General features: G+C 34.3%; 1 protein-coding gene across 1 annotated transcript; it reads left to right on the forward strand.

The window, feature by feature from the left end:
* The first annotated feature begins 2,531 nt into the window (after nt 1-2,531).
* LOC115955296 (probable sugar phosphate/phosphate translocator At1g06470) lies at nt 2,532-17,917 on the forward strand. Its single transcript, XM_031073387.1, has 6 exons — nt 2,532-2,741; nt 9,392-9,577; nt 9,850-9,936; nt 12,168-12,262; nt 15,209-15,358; nt 17,412-17,917. Exons 2-5 carry the CDS (start codon nt 9,545-9,547, stop codon nt 15,324-15,326), a joined length of 333 nt encoding a protein of 110 aa, XP_030929247.1. The 5' UTR covers nt 2,532-2,741; nt 9,392-9,544; the 3' UTR covers nt 15,327-15,358; nt 17,412-17,917.
* The last annotated feature ends 262 nt before the right edge of the window (nt 17,918-18,179 follow it).

Raw genomic sequence — 18,179 nt, forward strand, 5'->3', positions numbered from 1 at the left:
ATAATATATTTAATATTAAAAATAAATAAATATTTTAGTATATAAAGAGGGTATGGTGTGGTGCGGTTTGTGCGGTTTTCTTATTATAAAACCGCAAATCACACTGCACCATGCGGTGTGATGCATTATTACTTGTGGTGCGGAGCGGTTATAATATTTTGGTGCGGTTTTTACAGTTTGTGGGGTTTGGTGAACACCCCTAGTTATAATGTAAGTATTTGTATAAGTATTGCAATTTGCAGCCTTCAATCCAGTCAAGTAACAACAAGGTAGACTTGATACAGTATTGTGTAACCTGAAAAATTTCTCAAGAATATGTGCGGGATAAGATCCCTTCTATTGAATCCTCAAATTTTTATGTATAAAGCCATAAAACACGTAATTAAAAATCCAATTAATGTTAAAGATATTAAACTCAATCCAAGTCAAGCTCCAAGCCCAATTATACTTGGGATGCAAGTAAAATATTTTACTTGTATTACATTTCCAATAACCAACTAACCATAATTTAGTGAATGGTTAGTCTAGGAATAGTTTCCTATTAATACCCTAAATTGGATTCATTTAACATATAATTTATTATCATAAAAGTGTAGTCATCAAAGAATTTCCTTTATGGATTAAGTTGTTAAGACTCAAGAGCTCTCTATCTCTTTCTCTCTCACACACACACACACTCATAGCTTTGACTATTAGGTGTTCGTAAGAAACCCTATCTTCTTTGGCATTCTTTTGGTTGCCTTTGTGTTCTCTAACCTATATAGTTTCCACCATCAAAACTCTTTTGTGTCCTTTCTTGTATATGTGCCTCATGTTACATCCTTAGTTGTTACTCTTTAAAACATAGTTTGTCATATTATTTTTGACGCGAATTCATTCTTTTATTCCTAAGTCTTAATTCTTTTTTTAGTTCATGATTAAGCTAAATTATTGTAAATTACATTTTCTAAATTAGATAGATTTTCAGTTTAGTCATTCATCAAAAAATATTGTATTAGTGAAAGAGGCATAAAAGAATCTATTTATTCAAAACGGAAGCAAAAGAATAAGAAAAAACTAATAAATATAATCATTTTTTTTTCTAAAGCAATTTTAGTATGTTTTTTTTGATCAACAGAACACACTATCTTACAAAACTGCTAGCAACAGTTAGAGACGCGGAAAAGCAATTTTAGGTGCGGTTTGGATCCGCGTTTCCTGCTGCGTTTTGCGTTTTCAGTTTTTTTTTTTTTTTTTTTTTTTTTTTTTTTTTTTTTTTTTGCTTCAGCCGCACCTCTTGACTAAGTCAGCAGTGAACAGTGCATCTGTACACTGTTCACGAGTCCCACAAATTACACTTTTTAGCAATTTTTTCATTAAAAATAGGTCTCACAATACTATTCATATATTTAAAAATTATTTTGCTACAGTATTTTCAGTTTTCAATTTTCAATTTCAATAAAATAAGTTCTATCCAAACAGACTTAGGGTCTCTTTGGATTGAACTTATTGTTTTGCTACAGTATTTTCAGTTTTCAATTTTCAATTTCAATAAAATAAGTTCTATCCAAACAGACTTAGGGTCTGTTTGGATTGAACTTATTGTTGCTGAAATTGAAAACTGAAAACTGAAAACTGAAAACATTGTAGCAAAATAATTTTTAAATGTGTGAAAAGTACCGTGGGACCCATTTTTAATATTTTTAAATGCGTGAACAGTACTGCTACAGTACGTGAACAGTGGCGAAACAGTGCATGAACAGTGAAAATTGTCTCTGAACAGTAAAATCTGTCTCTCCTTAAACGCGTGAAAGTGAAAAAAAAAAAAAAGAAAAAAAAAAAGAAAAGGGAAAAACGTGGACGCAGGATTCAGCAAACGCTGAATCCAAACCCACCTGGATTCAGCGTTTGCTACGGTACTTTTCACACATTTAAAAATTATTTTGCTACAGTATTTTCAGTTTTCAGTTTCAGCAACAATGTGCTCGTTTGGATAGCACTTATTAGTGCTGCGTCTGCGTTTCCTCAGTTTTTTTTTTTTTCTTTTCAGCCGCAATGGTTGACCCGTTCTTCTGTGAACAGTGCACTTGTGCACTGTTCACCGGCCCCACAAACTCCACTTTTTATCAACTTTTTCATTAAAAATGGATCCCACAGTACTATTCACACATTTAAAAATTATTTTGTTACAGTATTTTCAGTTTTCAATTTCAGTAAAATAAGTTCTATTCAAATAGACCCAATAAGTTCAATTCAAACATACCCTTAGTATGTTTGGATCACGTCTCGTCCCATTCTCATTTCATTTCATCCAACACATACGCTAAGAGATATTTTTCTTTAATTTTCAATACTTTTCAAAAAGTCAAAAAAAAAAAATTCAAGAAAAGTAAACCACCCATTATTCCCCCCCCCCCCCAAAAAAAAAAAAAAAAAAATCTTACTATAAACTGATTTTTTTTTTCTCAATACACGTGGCATCTTCCAAAACATATTTTTCCCACACCCATTATTGATTGATTCATAAAAAAAACTAATAATAAATCTATTGATCTTCTTTCTCCTCCAAAAATATCACCCACAATGTCAGTGACCCGTGACAAAGTTAAAAACTTGATCCACCTCTAACAAAACAAAACGTCCACTGGTTTAATTTTGTTTGCACCAAAATGGAGATCCAAGCGGCCAGACGTAGAATCAACTTGATTGCAGCTCACTTCTCACCTACTGATGATATCTCTGTCACCAATGTCCTCCCAATGGTATATTTCTTGTTATATTCTCGCTTTTTAGTGTTTTGAGACTGTGGTTAGTGATCACTGTAATTGTTGATATGAGATTATAATTTAGCCATAATCTTGCATTGGGTTCACTTTTTTTTTTTTTTGGGTGTGTTTTATTTTTAGAAGTACATTAAGCAAAAGAAATCAGTTTATGCAATGTTATCAACTAGATCCATTTATCTGCTTAGAATACTTAATAGCAGATTTGAGTTTAAGGTTTATTTTGTAGGCTACATAAGTTCATCAACAGTGCTAACCATAAGTACTATAAAGTGGTTTGGTTAATACTATGAACTCTACTCCTGTCTGCTCCAATCATAAAACATCTTAAGCCAAAATACAAAACAGACCCTCTAAATTTCACAATTTTTTATTTCAGTTCTCTAAGTTTGAGATTTGTCATTTCAATCCTTTATGTTTCATTCATTTTTAATTAAGTACTCTGTTAATATGCTGTTAATTTCTTCCGTTAACTTTTTTCTTCTTCTTAATTTTAGAGAAAAACGTTAATTTAAAATTTTAAAAAAGAAAAAGAAAAAAGAAGAAGAGCAAATTAGAGGAACCCAGTAAGGCTCTAATACCAGCAGATCGTGAGGAAGAAAGTGAGAGATTGACACGCTTCTAACCCAGCAGAAAGACTTTTCCTTCGACCTAAAATAAACCAAGTAATCCATTGTGAAATCGGGTTAAAGAACCCCATAAACCCAAACTAAACCCAGGTACTCAACTCAGTGATGCTCAAACACCCAACCCAAGGGTTCTCTAGCCTCATGGTCCGTGACTCCAGTGGCTGAGAACACAGGCGCCGCATTGAGAGATTGAGAGGGAGAGGAGGTATTTCGACCAGAGTCAAGTACATCTCTTGGAGCGGAGCCGCCGAGGATTGGCCTGAGCCGAGCTGCCGAGTACCTTCTCTCCCTCTCAACCTCTCGGTCTGTCGATCTCTTTTTCTCTCTCTTGATCTTGCTTTCTCCCTCTCGATCTCAATTATTGATGGGTTAGGCAGTAAGCAGGAGTGGGTAGTGGGTTTCTACTTCTTATTCTTCAGACGGTTCGTGTTCTTCAAATGGGGGATAAACTGGTTTTTTTTTTTAAATTAACTCTTTTTAATTAAGAAATAAATAATTAAATATTATATAAATGGCAAAACGACATCGTTTTTGGACAAGTTAATAGTAGTCATGGACGGAATATTAACAGAAGACTAAATTGAAAAATCGAGTTTGGTTGCCTAAAACCTGACCCGACCCGAAAAATCGGGTCGATTTTCTAGGTCTTTTTTTTTTTTTTTTTTTTTTTTTTTTTGCTTGTTAAACTCTTGGATACTTTGTTTGACTCTTTAGGTTTTCCTATCCTTTTTTTTTGGGGTAAACTAGACTTTTTTATCCTTGGCTAAAGCGGGTTGTTTCTTTTGAATGAATTTGCTCATTCATAAAAATAAAAAAAAAAAACATTCCTAGGTTTTAAGATTAGTATTGTCCTAAGCAAATTGGCAACAACCAAAAACGAAATTTACACATCAATAAAATTGCATGGTCCATCTACAAAATCTTCTAGTTTTTCCCACACATCCAACGCAATGCTGTAGTTCTATCTTGGTGTCGCTTATTCTTGCTGAAGCTTCTTCCAAGTCTTTCCTAGGTTGATAATATAAATGCCTAAGGTCAAGAAAATAGTAATCAAGTATTAGAAAATATGGAAGCTACAAGTATAAACTAGCCTTAAAACCTTAAATCTCAAAATAGAAACAAAATCCAAAACACTAATTGCACATAACAAGGGAAAGACTACCATAATATTAAACTTCACATTCTTATACATTGAAAATTTGCATGGAATTTGTAGTTATCAGTGGCTTCCACCATATTACACTATTTTTTTTTTTCTTACAAAGCCACCAATTCATTATACCAATGAGTGCAGAGGCAAAAGAGTGCATGAAATTAGTCGAAAAGCATCAAGCACGTGCCTTAATCATATTATCATTGTGCTCCCCAAAAAGTTACAACCCCTCAAACCCACCCCCACCCTCACCAGCTCAAAAACTATCTCACTTCCAGCACTTTGGCATGCTCTACTAAGCATCTTGTACACTACTAATGGAGCAATTACTGAATGACCAAAAACATGTGATATTTCTAAACAAATAATTCACCCTATGGCACTAATCTGTACCTCATCAATTCACTTCCTTTGTTTCCTTCATAGACCCAATGGTTCATACCCTTCCACCTCAAAATTTTAACAAACCAAAAATACCATCTAAACCTGCCACTGCTACTAAAATGTATCACAATGCAGTAATAAATCCAGGCAGACAAACAAAAATTGACCAAAATTTAAATAAAATAAAAATCCAGTAAAGCAGCAACACACTTAATCGTTCCATTATATCATATTTTGGTTATAACCCAATTCATGAATACAAAATCCAAATCCAACATTGTTAATAGAAGAATAAAAAGATAGACAGAGAGAGAAAGAGAAGTATACAAGCATAGCAGAGGCAGTGTTGCAGTTGTTGCCATCAACACGAATCATGGTACCGGCTTCGGAGTAGAACTGGTGCATGAAGTCCGGTTGATTCTGTAAAACCAAATAGAAACAAATAAGCAAAACACAAACCCATTTCCCCTAAAATCCAAAACCTTTTTATTTAGATGACTAATTTTTACAAAGCTTCAGGGATGAGAGCTTTAAATAGCAAAATTCAATGAACCCTACAACAGAACATGCATCAATGTGACCAAACCTACAGGACCACTCAAACAATGACCTTGACCACTAATCATGCTTTAACTATATATTTTTTTTTCCTTTTCTTCTCAAATTCATTACAATATAGTTGTTTCCCATGAACTAAAGCTAGATATAACTATATAAAAATGGTTTTTCTAACGCCCCATTAGTTGCTGTCATATTATTTGATTTATCAGCACAGAACTAGAACAGGAACCTTACGACATACATGATATCACAAATAAGCTTGTAGCCAATTGATGTTTCCCAGGAAGATGTCCAGGTTAAAAACCCCCTCCCCCAAGAATACAGCAAATAAAACACAATATATAAGCATACCCAATACCACATCAGCACAGAACTAGAAGATCTAACTAAAATGCTTCACTTCACTTATAAATGCATTACAGGAACAATCTCGACATTAGCAACAGATAACACAGTGGTGATTATGAATCTGTGATGAGAGGCTGCTAATCTTTTCAACAACACTCTTGGCAGTAAATAGCTCTAATCATCCAAATCATAATTCCAACATGCCTAGGGAGGCACTTCACCTAGCTATTTGAGGACCAATTTGAAGGTCCATTCTATTCATCGAACATATCTATTAATCATATTGAATTAAGGCATCGAGTAGTATATCACAACTACACTTATTAAGTAAACCCCAATTCAAACACATTAAACCTTCAGACTTTTACAAATAACCATTCAAGTTACAACATAAATTCAAGTGAGGACAATAACACATAAAGGCTGGATCAAACAAGTAACAGACGAATAACAAAGTTCATAATTGATCAAGCAACTAACCAATGATAAACAACAACAAAAACCCACATACCCCATCAGATCAGAGCTAAAACTGAATACAAAAACACAATTAAAAAAAATTTAAAAACAAAGAAAACCCATTAAAATTATAAGAAATTAAGAATGACCCAGATCAAGAAACATGATCATAAATCAAAAAACACTTTTAAAAAATGACTTTGATTTTAGCAAATCCACAAGCAATAACAAAAACCCAGTTCCTAAAAACTGAAACAAAAGCAAACCCAGAAGTACAAATGAGTAACACTAATACATTCACTAAACAAATATATATATATATATATACATAAATTAATACAAGAGAGAGAGAAAGGAGGAGGCATACAAGTCCTCTTACGAGCAGCGACTCTTCTGAAAATGGAAACTGCGGCGGCCACACCTCACACACAGTGTGTGGGTCTTGTTCCCTTACCCTATTACCCATTTTCAAAACACACAGAGATAAAAATATCAGACACACACAAACACAACACGTGAAAGATGACTTACACAGAGATAATTGAGGCCCTGAGAGAGGCGAAGAGAGAACACAAACAGAGTAAGGTTTTTTACAAAAGAAAAAATCGGGTTCAGACTAGTGTATTTATTTGACCCGACGCCCAACCTGAACCCGAAAATAACTCGAAATTAAGACCCGAAACCCAACCCGAATATTCTCAGACCCATCCAAAACCTGTCGGTTCGGGTCGGGTCGGGTTTTCGGGTGGGCCGAGTCCTTGCTCAGTCCTAAAAAAAACTGCTTAATTCTTCTTTTTAAGAAGAATAGTTTTAATAAGGAACAACATATTGGGAGGTTGAACTTTTCCCTGCAATGGAGGATTCATTATAAGAAAGATGGTTCCAAGCAGAATATTCAAGTTTCACAATATAAAAAGTTTATTAATAGCTGATCCCAACCGAACATACCCTTATAGCTGATCCCAAAGTTCAGGGACAGAGGCTTTGTTGTATTTTTAGAGATGAGATATATTAATTGTTAATGTTGGAGTTATTCATGATGGCGTCTCATAAGTCCCTTTCTATTTGGAACCCTATATTGGAAAAAATTGAACGGAAGTTAGCCGGGTGGAAGAAGTTATATTTGTCGAAAGGTGGTAGACTGACTTTGCTTAAAAGTACGTTATCTAGCATCCCTACTCTTTTTTTTAATCTCTTTTCACCGTTCCTACACATGTGGCTAACAAAATTGAGAAGTTGCAAAGGGATTTTTTTGTGGGGTGATTCTAAGACACATATGTTGGGATGGGATAAGGTGTGTATGCCTATTGCCATTGGCGGTTTAGGAATTAGGAAATTGACCACTTTCAATAAAGCCCTACTAGGAAAGTGGCCTTGGCATTTCAGCGTCGAGGAGACTCAACTTTGGAGGAGGGTTGTAACTTTGAAATTTGGGGAAGAATTGGGGGTGGGGAGGGGACCTCCAAGTTGGGAAGGGGTGTTCATGGGTGTGGTTTGTGGAGAAGTATTCAAATGGGTTGGGATGTTTTTAGCAAAAACATCCAGTTTAAGGTTGGGGTGGGGAATAGAGTGAAATTTTGGACAGATCGGTGGTGTGGGGATCTTTCGCTCCATTTGGCTTTTTTGGTCTTGTACAATATTGCTACTAACAAAGCGACTTCTGTAGACTCATCTTTGATATGCCAAGGAGTGCGGGATAGGAGAACTTGGGATGTTCATTTCATTCAGAGTCCTAATGATTGGGAGGCAGATGTGGTGAATGATTTCTTTTGATTTTTGGCATCCAATTTACCTTCAACGATAGATGGTGATCGTATGAGATGTAAGTTGACAAAGAACGGGGATTTTAATATCCGTTCGTTTTATCATAAGTTACATGGTTCTTCTTCCGTTGTTTTTCCATGGAAAGGTATTTGGAAAATTAAACCACCCCGGCGTGTCTCTTTCTTTGTTTGGACAGCCGCATGGGATAGGATTCTCATGGGAGATAACTTGCGTGTTGGGGACTTTGATTTTGTTGACTAGTGCATTATGTGTCGTTGTTGTGGATCATTTGTTGTTACATTGTGGAAAGATTTATCGGTTGTGGAGCTTTGTGTTTAGTACTTTTGGGATTTCGTGGGTTCCCTCATGTTCGGTGACAGATTTTCTATTTGGTTGGTGGAATGGTTGGGGAAGTATTCATCTCACATTTGGAATTTAGTTCCGTTGTGTTTGATGTGGTGTAATGGTTGGGGAAGCATTCATCTCACATTTGGAATTTAGTTCCGTTGTGTTTGATGTGGTGTATTTGGAGGGAACACAATCGGCGGACTTTTGAGGACTTGGATAGATCCGATGACTAGTTGCTTGCTCTCTTTTTTGGTTTCCTTTTTGATTGGTCTTGGGGACTTGCATCTAGTGATTCTCTCCCATTGTTCCTTAGCCCTCTCTTTATTTGTAATTAGTGCTTCTTTTATGTTTTTGCTTTTCTCTATTTTTATGTACTCTTTGATATGATTTGTGCTACTTTGCATTTAGCAGTTTTTTTAATATACATATTTCTTACTTATCAAAAAAAGAAAGTTATTCATGAGAATGTGTTGTGAGATGCTTTGCATAGGGGTAAAGCTTCGAAGAAGCTTGGAAGGGTCTATGTTGGCTCCTAAATTTTAAAATTGCCCCTATTTATGGTTTAACCATTAATATTTATTACCCCTCCAATGTTGTTAATACTCCTTCACTTGTATGGGTGAGGTTTTGGGTTCAAGAATCAAGACCTATGGAGTGTATAACTTACAATAAAAAATCTGTTATTCTAAATATGCCACCCCCTTCACAAGCACACACACAAACTTAACTAAGAAGAAGAAAAGAAAAAACACTCTCTGGTTCTGGTAGGCTTAGCACAAAAATTTGTGTCACATTTCAGAGAATTTTGTTCTTTCTTCCCTAGGATATGAAAATCACTATATTTTTTTAACCAATGAATCCCTAAAAGATGGTCAAGTCTGTTATTATAAATGGTGTTATGTCTTATTTTGATATTTAGAGTTAAAAAATTGCTGTTCGGTTTTCCGAAATCGTCCTAAGATGGTTCTATTTAATTGTTTCAGGTTTGAAAAATCCTCTTACCTTGATGAGCTATGTGACTCCAGTGATGGCATTGGCAACGGCCTGTTTTTTCTCTTATATTGGATCCTTGGCATGAAATCATAGGGAGCAACTACTTCAATAGTCCATGGCATGTCACTCGAAGTTGCTTGTTGATGCTTTTTGGTGGAACACTTGCCTTTTTTATGGTAAGAATTTAGGTTTAACTTTTTTTATTTTTTAAAAACAATTTTTTCTTTAGGTTTCCTTTTTGCTTTTTTTTTTTTTTTTTTGGGGGGGGGGGGGGTGTGGGGGTGTTGGGGGGTGATGGAGTTGGATTGTAACTGGCTTCAACTTAAATGTAGTCCAGTTCAGTTGTTTAACTTCTCATGTTGCTGTTGTAGTTAGCATGCCTTTAAGTTATATATCTATAAATTTGAGTTTTTGCTTATAAATACTTAGGATGTTCATGTTGCTGCAGGTATTGACAGAATACATTCTTGTCTCAGTAACTAGTGCTGTCACAGTAACAATAGCAGGTGTTGTCAAGGAGGCTGTCACTATAGCGGTATGAACTGCTCATTTTCGTCTGTTTATTAAATTGACCTAGTGCAAACTCTAAATTTGTGGTTCTGTCCAACAGTCTAGACTTCCCCATTGTCATGTTGTAAATTCTGTTTCCATGCACAAAATATGTTTTTGAATTGGTCCACAACTCCACATTCTTTTAGGATATTCAGCTGTTAATTTTCTCTTTATATAACAACTACTAATTCATTCATGCATGTGCTAGCAGGGTTTTCTTTATAATTAGGAATGAGTAACCTTTCCTTTTACATAATTGCATGCTGGCAATTTTTTGTAATAAATTTTCATCATTGATTTCATAATTGCAAAGTGCAGCTTGGTTTTTTATTTTATTTTATTTTCTTGATAAGTAAGAAAAAATTTAGAAGAAAAGATTACTTTAGGCACATGATGGTGACCATTAACCTAAAGAATTGCAAAAACTTATACACAAAAAAGAAGTGAATCCATGAAATTTATTAATGTATTACAATTTGTAAGACCCAATACTCAAGACCAATCAAATAAAGTGTGTATCAACTACGTTGAGTCATTGATCTGTTTGTATTCTCAAATGTATGACTATTTGATGGAACAGAGCTAGAAATAGTTGTAAAACCTAAAGTGAAAAACTTTGATGGAGTTTGTGCCTTTTACAGCTGATTTATACACGTGACACTGTGATGCGGGAGATGCAAGAAGATTATTATTTAGTGTTATTTTTGTTTGCAAATCAATTGCATTTTTATGTTTTAAGTCCTATTAGTTTATTGGGCTATTAGTAGTTTAATTTGGAAGCAAGGTTATTTTTGTAATAAGGCAATTAGGGTTTCCTAGCCAATTAGAACTAGGGTTTAGCAATTCTTTATAAACAACCTATTGTACTCCTTGAGGAGGTAGTTGATATTTTGATGAATGAAAAAAATGGCCGTTTGGTCTCTTTTGATCTGGTGCTGGCTCCAAATCCACCCTAGGTGTTGACTCCTAGTGGTTTCCCCGCTTGGTACTGACTCCAAGCAAGGCCTAGATGCTGACTTTTAGGTCATATCCCTTTATTTTATTGTTGTTTCAATTTTGTTCTGGTTGTCCTGCGTCACACTGCTATAGCAAACCTATCAGTTTGGTATATAAGTAGCGTACCCATGTTTACTAGTGAGTTCTGCCACATCTTCAAAAGAACTTCTGATTTCCTCTCTTTACCACCTTCTCACTCACCTGATTATTGTCCATATGTAACCTAATGTTTCTGCACTCTTCTCGCTCGCCTTATCATTTAAAATGTCCATGTGATTTTGGAAAGCTTGGCTATTAGAGTAGGGCCTTTCCTGCAAAAGTTGATAAAGAAGACCGCTAGGGAAGGCACGGTTTATAAGATATAATATGTGAACTGTGTATCCAAGGGAACAAATATTTCCAAATGTTTCAATCTGCATGGTGGACAATGTAAGTTTTGACATTCTACACAGTACGGTGATGGTTCCAGATGTAGATAACAAAGTGCTTTTTCCAATCCTTTCCTGGAGAAGAGACATGTTTCCTGAAAGATGCAGATGTGGTTACAGTGTCAATTTTGTGTCTGCATTTTGGGAAGAGAGAGAACAAGCTCTTAGGTAATAGAAGCAGTAAGGGGATAGGTTGTGCAATTACTCATATTTTCCCAAAATTAGAAAGCTAACAAAAGGGTGTGGGGACTTTTCTGTCTGCATGTAAGCGTTTAGTAAATGTATTTAAGAGCAACTTCTGGTCATTTCATTTATAAGGCTAGCATTTTCTCCTATCAATTATAAGCTCAATGAACTATTTTATTGATGTCAAATACAAAAGTCCTTTTGATAGAGAGTGGATGAAGAGGGAAACAGGAAATTTGAAGTTCCTTGGTGCATTAATTAAATATATTAATTTCTTATTCTCCATAAACTTTTCGAGTGATTCGGTATATTGAGATGCTGTCTCCATTGACTCCTACCTGTTGTTTCCAAACACACGTAATTGCTAATTCTGGACTATTTAAATTATGAAGCACTACTGTCATGTGGTCCTGTGAATGGCAATTAATGTTTTCCACTGGTATTAATCTCTATTTATTGGCCCGCTAACCTTGGATTTGAATTGAAAGCATTTCATTAAATTCATTGTTAATTCGCATGATATTGATGAATTTCCTCTGCTGGTTTGGAAGCTGCTGTTGTGCATTATTTGTTTGACATTATTTTCTGATCTTGTGCAATTCAGGTTGCAGTCTTCTACTTCCATGATGAATTTACCTGGTTGAAAGGTGCTGGCCTTTTCACAATCATGATTGGTGTTAGTTTATTCAATTGGTACAAGTAAGTCTTTAGTTTCAAGCAAAATATCATAATATTTCATGTTTTTTTTTTAATCCCTTTTCATATCACAAAATGAAACTAATAATCTATAAAAGACTGTCAAGATTTTTATCTTGGTTCATTTGTCATTGTTGTTCTTTATTCATTCTTAGATTTTAGGATTTTCAACATTAAATTGTTGTTAATTTGCCCAATTTGTTGGGTAATAGTAATAAAATCCTTTGAGTTTCCAATGGAGTTTTCTAGGGTTCAATCCCCCTTCTCCAACTATGGAATTATAAAAAAAAAAAATTCTTGGAATTTCCATTTTCTGACATGCCTAGTGGCCTTGGGAAATTTGGAAATGGGATTGTGTTTTTATAAGCGTTTATTTCTAAAGTGTCTTGCTTATACTTTACCATATTGCTGTGCTTAAATTTCATGTTTGCGTTTCAATATATGTGTGTGTGTGTATAGAAAGAGAGAGAGAGAGAGCTAAATTATAGTCGCCTGAAATATTTCTGGGTAGGTTGCAAGGTTTAGGACCACCTTGTCTATCTATTTAGCCTCTCCCCTGACTTTGCCATGTATACGACACTTTCACAAGAAATCCTAAGTGTTAGGTTGTTATGGGTTGTTATTGGTGGGGCAAAAAAATAATTTCAGTAGTAGGTTCAAACCAATAACAAGTAACCACCTATAATTTGTTGTGAAAATATTGTGAACATAGCATCTCTCTTTTTTAAAAGAGAGAAATCATGCCTCACCGTGTGCTACACGCTTAGGCTTGAATGGAGTTAGAATTTTGGGTTAAATTGGCCGAATACCATCTTTGGCAGAAATTATTAGTGTTCTACCACTGTTTGTGAAATAAAGTGATCAATCATTGTTTTGAAACTTGAGTTTGCCTTGTAAGTCGAGTTCCATACAAAATAGCCACTGAGTTTGCCGTGTAACTCGAGTTTCATAAAAAATTACTATCAAGTTACACAGCAAACTTAATGACTATTTTGTGTGGAACTCGGAGTTACACGGCAAACTCGAGTTTCAAAAACTCAAATTTCAAAACAGTGGTAGATCACTAATTATTTCACAAACAATGATAGAACACTAATAATTTCTGCCAAAAATGGTATTTGGCCATTTTGCCCCAGAATTTTGTGCTTCAGTGCTTTGCACCAGTAGCATCTGTAGTGTGTTGAGATAAGAGATTTGGAAAACTCTAGCTTGTTTGAAATGATGAGGATTGAAATGCAGGGCTTTACTATCCCATATTCTAAAAGGTTCTTGTTTGGATGACTAGGTTTGCAATTGGGAATTTACATGGGTAGTTGCAAATTTGACATGCACCAAATATAAAACCTTTATGAACCAGTTCCCTCTACACAATATTTCTGCTATTATCAAATCCATCTCCAGAATCTTTCAAGACCTGAGAACAAGCAAACACCTATTCATCAAATATAGGTCTTTATAATCTTTTTAGGGGATTGAGAATTCTAGTCAGCACTGGCTACAGGGTCTTCTCGTAAGACCTTAAGGAGCTGAATACCTTGAAACTATCATTGTCATTCTTTAGGCAGACATCAACTTGTATCTGATGCCGCAGCTGCACATTGTCAACCCTTCGATTCTTCCTTCTGGGATGACTTAATTGTCACTGAGTTGAATCAACCCATATCTCTGCGGTCAATCTTCCACATTTTTCTCATGTTATGACAGTTCTCATGCTTAGTGAAGCAGTGGCAAATACACATTTGTTCAGAAATAGTGATCTGTTTGCTTGATCAATTGCAGCAACTGTTCAGCTTATTAAGGGAAGATTCATGAAAAAATGGTTTTAGTGTGATTTTGAATAATAGCTGAAGGTTTATGACATAAGCTTTATATTATTATTTTTTAAAAAGAAAAGCTTACTCTAGGTTGAACTTGATTAAAAAAAAAGGCCTTCGTCTTAATTGGGTGGTTTTTATTTATTTATTTATTTTTTTCCCAATATAAGGAAGTGTGTCCTAGCTTTCAGGTAGACTATTTCACTCCCTACCCATGCAATACCCTGAAAACCCATGGATTGATAGTTTGGTGGATTAAGCTTGGGACCTTAGTGATTACTGCACATCCTTTTAAGCTCATTGAGCCCACCACCCAAGTGTTTCTAAAAGGATGCTATGTTCTTAGGTGTGCACCAGGATGCTCTACTTTGGGGAGTTGTTGCACTCTTCTACTAAAACTTACTCTATCTTTGGGATGTGATATCTTTTCAATATGAGGCTTGTCACAGTTTCTTAAACTCTTATGAATTTGCAGGGCTTTTATGAGTGCCCCTAATATTTCTTCAGAATGTACTGTGCAATATTTCTTCCATTATTGTAGTTGAAACTTTCTTCAAGAGAGCTGTATCTGAGTAGTTAGTGGTAGCATATTTAAAAGTGAAATGTTCGATTGGTATGTCAATTTGGGAAATACCATGTTATTGATAAGTTGACACAGCAAGCCTGAATCTTGAGCTCTTAACTGTTTGTTCAAGACTCATTGAGTAAATGCGTAACTTGCCTTTTAATTAAAAAAAAAAAAATGTTATCAGACACTAGTTTTGTTATAGGATTTAACATTTAAAATATTTTTATGCCAGTGATAGAAGAATCCAAATCCCCATTCATGCACTTGTGGAGTCATGAGTGGCACTCTGATTGGTGTGATAAATTCTGGTTTGGCCAGCCAATTGTAAAATGTTGGCTCTTCAGTTGTGGACTTTTGTTTCTGTATGTTTGGTCGTTATCTAAATCTAAGCATTTATAAATATAATCCCATAGGTTGTAAAATGTAGAAAGAGCTGAACTTTATCATTATTTTTTTTAAAGAAAATTAAAATGTCTAGAGCATGAGAACTTATCACATGCCTTTTATTCTAGCTTATTCATCCTTGTCTGCTTCTTTGTTGATCAATTTATGTTATTTATTTATTAGATACCAAAAACTGAAGAAGGGTAAAAACAGTGAAGATGACAGTGTGGGACCACTCACTGCAAATGTTTCTGCTAAGTATGTGATTATTGAGGAGGATGAACATGATGATGGTGCTTGAGAGCCTTAGCAATCACATTGCCTGTATTCGAAGTAAGCCGCTCACTATATCCTTGCTAAAAGATTTTCATTGCAAATTTGTCCATGTATGTTTCATTTCCATTTAGCTTTTAATTGCTTAATTCACCTAGTTGATAATGATGGTTTTGAATTTATTCTTTCACTTGTAACCTTCTCACAAAAATGGATTTGGAAACATTGTACTTTAAACTTTTGCTGAAAGTACTGTAAATAAAAGTAGAAGTTAGCTGAAATAATATAATAAGACCCATAAATAGTATCAAAAAGTGTAGTAAGACTCATGAATTGTAGTGAGACTCATGAATAGTAACAAAACAAACTGACTGAAAAATTATTGCTGAAAGTACTGTACATAGTTAGCAAAATACGGTATGCGTTTGATACTGTAAATATACGGACAGGTTTAATTCGGCATCTTTTTAAAAAGTACGTTTCAAAAAATCGGCATAAAGATACGGAAACGGAGAAAGAACGCTATGTGTATAATATGAGTATATTACGTTTATTTTTTAAAAAAATCGTAACAAAAATACGGAAACATATATCTATACTTTTTAAAGATAAAAGCAATAATTTTTGTATCGTGACCTTTATCTTTTGCCAAGTGTGATTTAATCCTTAGAACATTTCGACAAAATTAATTTTTTTTAGAATGGTGCTAGGATTACTACAAATTTTACTATTTAGATCTAACAAATTGATGTGTCAACTACTATAAATTTATAAAAGCACCACTTTTAAAAAAACACCCATAACTTTTTTAAAAAATATTTATTAAAAACAAAAACACACTTCTATTATTTCGTTGTAAAATTACATTAATCGCATTCATTGTCACATCAACTTGTACACTTTTTATACTAAAACTTGTAATAATTTTAACATTTTTTAAGAACTAACAATGGTTATTTTGTAAGCTTCTATTTTTATTTTTGGATTTACAACTTTAATAAAATAGATATATTAAACATTTTTTTAAAATCAAATAAGAAATATATTAAAAGTTTGATTGGAATACATTTCTAAAAGTGTTTTTTTTTTTTTTTTAACACAACAGAACTTTCAAGCAAAAGCTGTAAAACCATTATATATCGTGTTTGACTTTTGATGCCTAAAGCCAACCGTTTTCATTAGGAAAGTTACTTTTTAACAAGCTGTATCTTCAATCAAGCCGTACTAAACAAGCCGATATATACCTGTTCTATTACAAACATTTATTATACTTTCAGCCTCAAATTAACGCGTATAGTTTCGTATCATTGCCAATATAACTGGAGACGTGAGTCTTTTTATAGATTACGGACGTACGTGATCAATACGCGTATCTTACGCGTAAAAACTAACTAGGGTACTGTAGATAAAAGTAAAAGTTAGTTAAAATAATACAGTGGGACCCATAAATAGTAGCAAAAATAAGCTGAATAGTGAAATAATTTTCATTTTTAATCTTAACCCAAACGCATGTGCGTTTGGGTTAAGATTAAAAATGAAAATTATTTCACTATTCAGCTTATTTTTGCTACTATACATGTGCTCCACTGCACTTTTTGACACTATTCATAGCTCCATTGTACTATTTCAATTAACTTTTACCTTTATCTACAGTACTTTCAGTAATAAGTTTTCAGTTTCAATAAAATAAGCGGTATCCAAATATGATACATCAAATCATAGTCAAAGATTCCCACAGTTCTGGTGGTAGGGTCTGTTTGGATGCGAGGTGTACCACAAACCTGGGTTCAATACCCGAGTGCATGAGTGTGGTCATCACCTATGTTTGATTTTGTCGGCTGAGCATCAAAAAAGAAAATGATGTTTTTTAATGCATATTGTTGAATGTTGTGTGTGGACATGGATCATATTTCACCTTCGAGTATTGGTTTTTATTCTACCTTACAGAAAATCATGTAATGATTTCCAAGCAAAAATGACATACTGGGCTCTACTTCGTATTTTACTTGCAAGCTAACATATTGATAGGGTATTGCTATGTCGTTGATTCAACTAGACATCATAAATGTGGTAAATTTACACAGGGAAAGTTGATACTCATGCTCTCTTTCAGGTGAAGCTTGTATGAAACACCAGTTTAGTTAGTTTCAGCTTCACAGTATATATGAAGTCCTATGCTCTTCGAGCTCTGGATCTTGTAGTCTGTACTTCCTCTTCTGGGTTGGTGGCAAAGATTGGATGTCCTCCTGCACTAATAGGAGTCAAGTTGACAATTTGTCAACGTCAACTGCCTACATGCAATCAACAGATTTTGAATGGCAAGTTTCCTTGAGCTTCCAGTTAATAGTAATACTTATGCTGCGTTAGAAAATATTCATCTGGATGTCAAAGATTGTTGCTGGTTCAGCTTTTGGCATTATGTTTCTTCTTCTCCTTAAGATAAAGGATTTACATTGCAACAGGAAGTAGTCAAGATTAGAGTGCCATTTTTTGTCTTTTGCTTTGTTTTGTTTTTTGTTTTTTTTTTTTTTTTCCTCTTTCCCTCCAATCCTTCATTATGTTAGTTGGCAGCTTCGTTTTCTTGGATGTAAATAAATAAATAATAATTGCAATGAGGTATGGTTTATTCCGGTAGAAACAGTTTCTCATAAAATATTCAATTGTTAATTTTTAACATGCTGTTCTTAATACCACTGTCTTTGCAAGTTGGAGCTAGAGGTTAAGTGGCTTTTGTTTGAGGCCCATCGCTTGTCCTCATGTTTTCTTTACCATCAAATTTACATTTAGATTAATATGTTAGTAAGAATCAAGATTCATTTTCCTCCTTTATTATTGTAATTATCGAATTATTTATAATAAAAAAAAATTGTAGAAGGAAAGT

This window comes from Quercus lobata, chromosome 8 (assembly GCF_001633185.2).
Source record: "Quercus lobata isolate SW786 chromosome 8, ValleyOak3.0 Primary Assembly, whole genome shotgun sequence".
In the NCBI taxonomy this organism is placed as follows: domain Eukaryota; kingdom Viridiplantae; phylum Streptophyta; class Magnoliopsida; order Fagales; family Fagaceae; genus Quercus; species Quercus lobata.

Excerpts from the sequence above, each read along its gene's own strand:
- LOC115955296 (XM_031073387.1), top strand. The coding sequence starts at position 9,545 with ATGCTTTTTGGTGGAACACTTGCCTTTTTTATG. Across the intron at positions 9,578-9,849 it reads GAACACTTGCCTTTTTTATG|GTATTGACAGAATACATTCT; the intron begins GTAAGAATTTAG and ends ATGTTGCTGCAG. Across the intron at positions 9,937-12,167 it reads AGGAGGCTGTCACTATAGCG|GTTGCAGTCTTCTACTTCCA; the intron begins GTATGAACTGCT and ends TGTGCAATTCAG.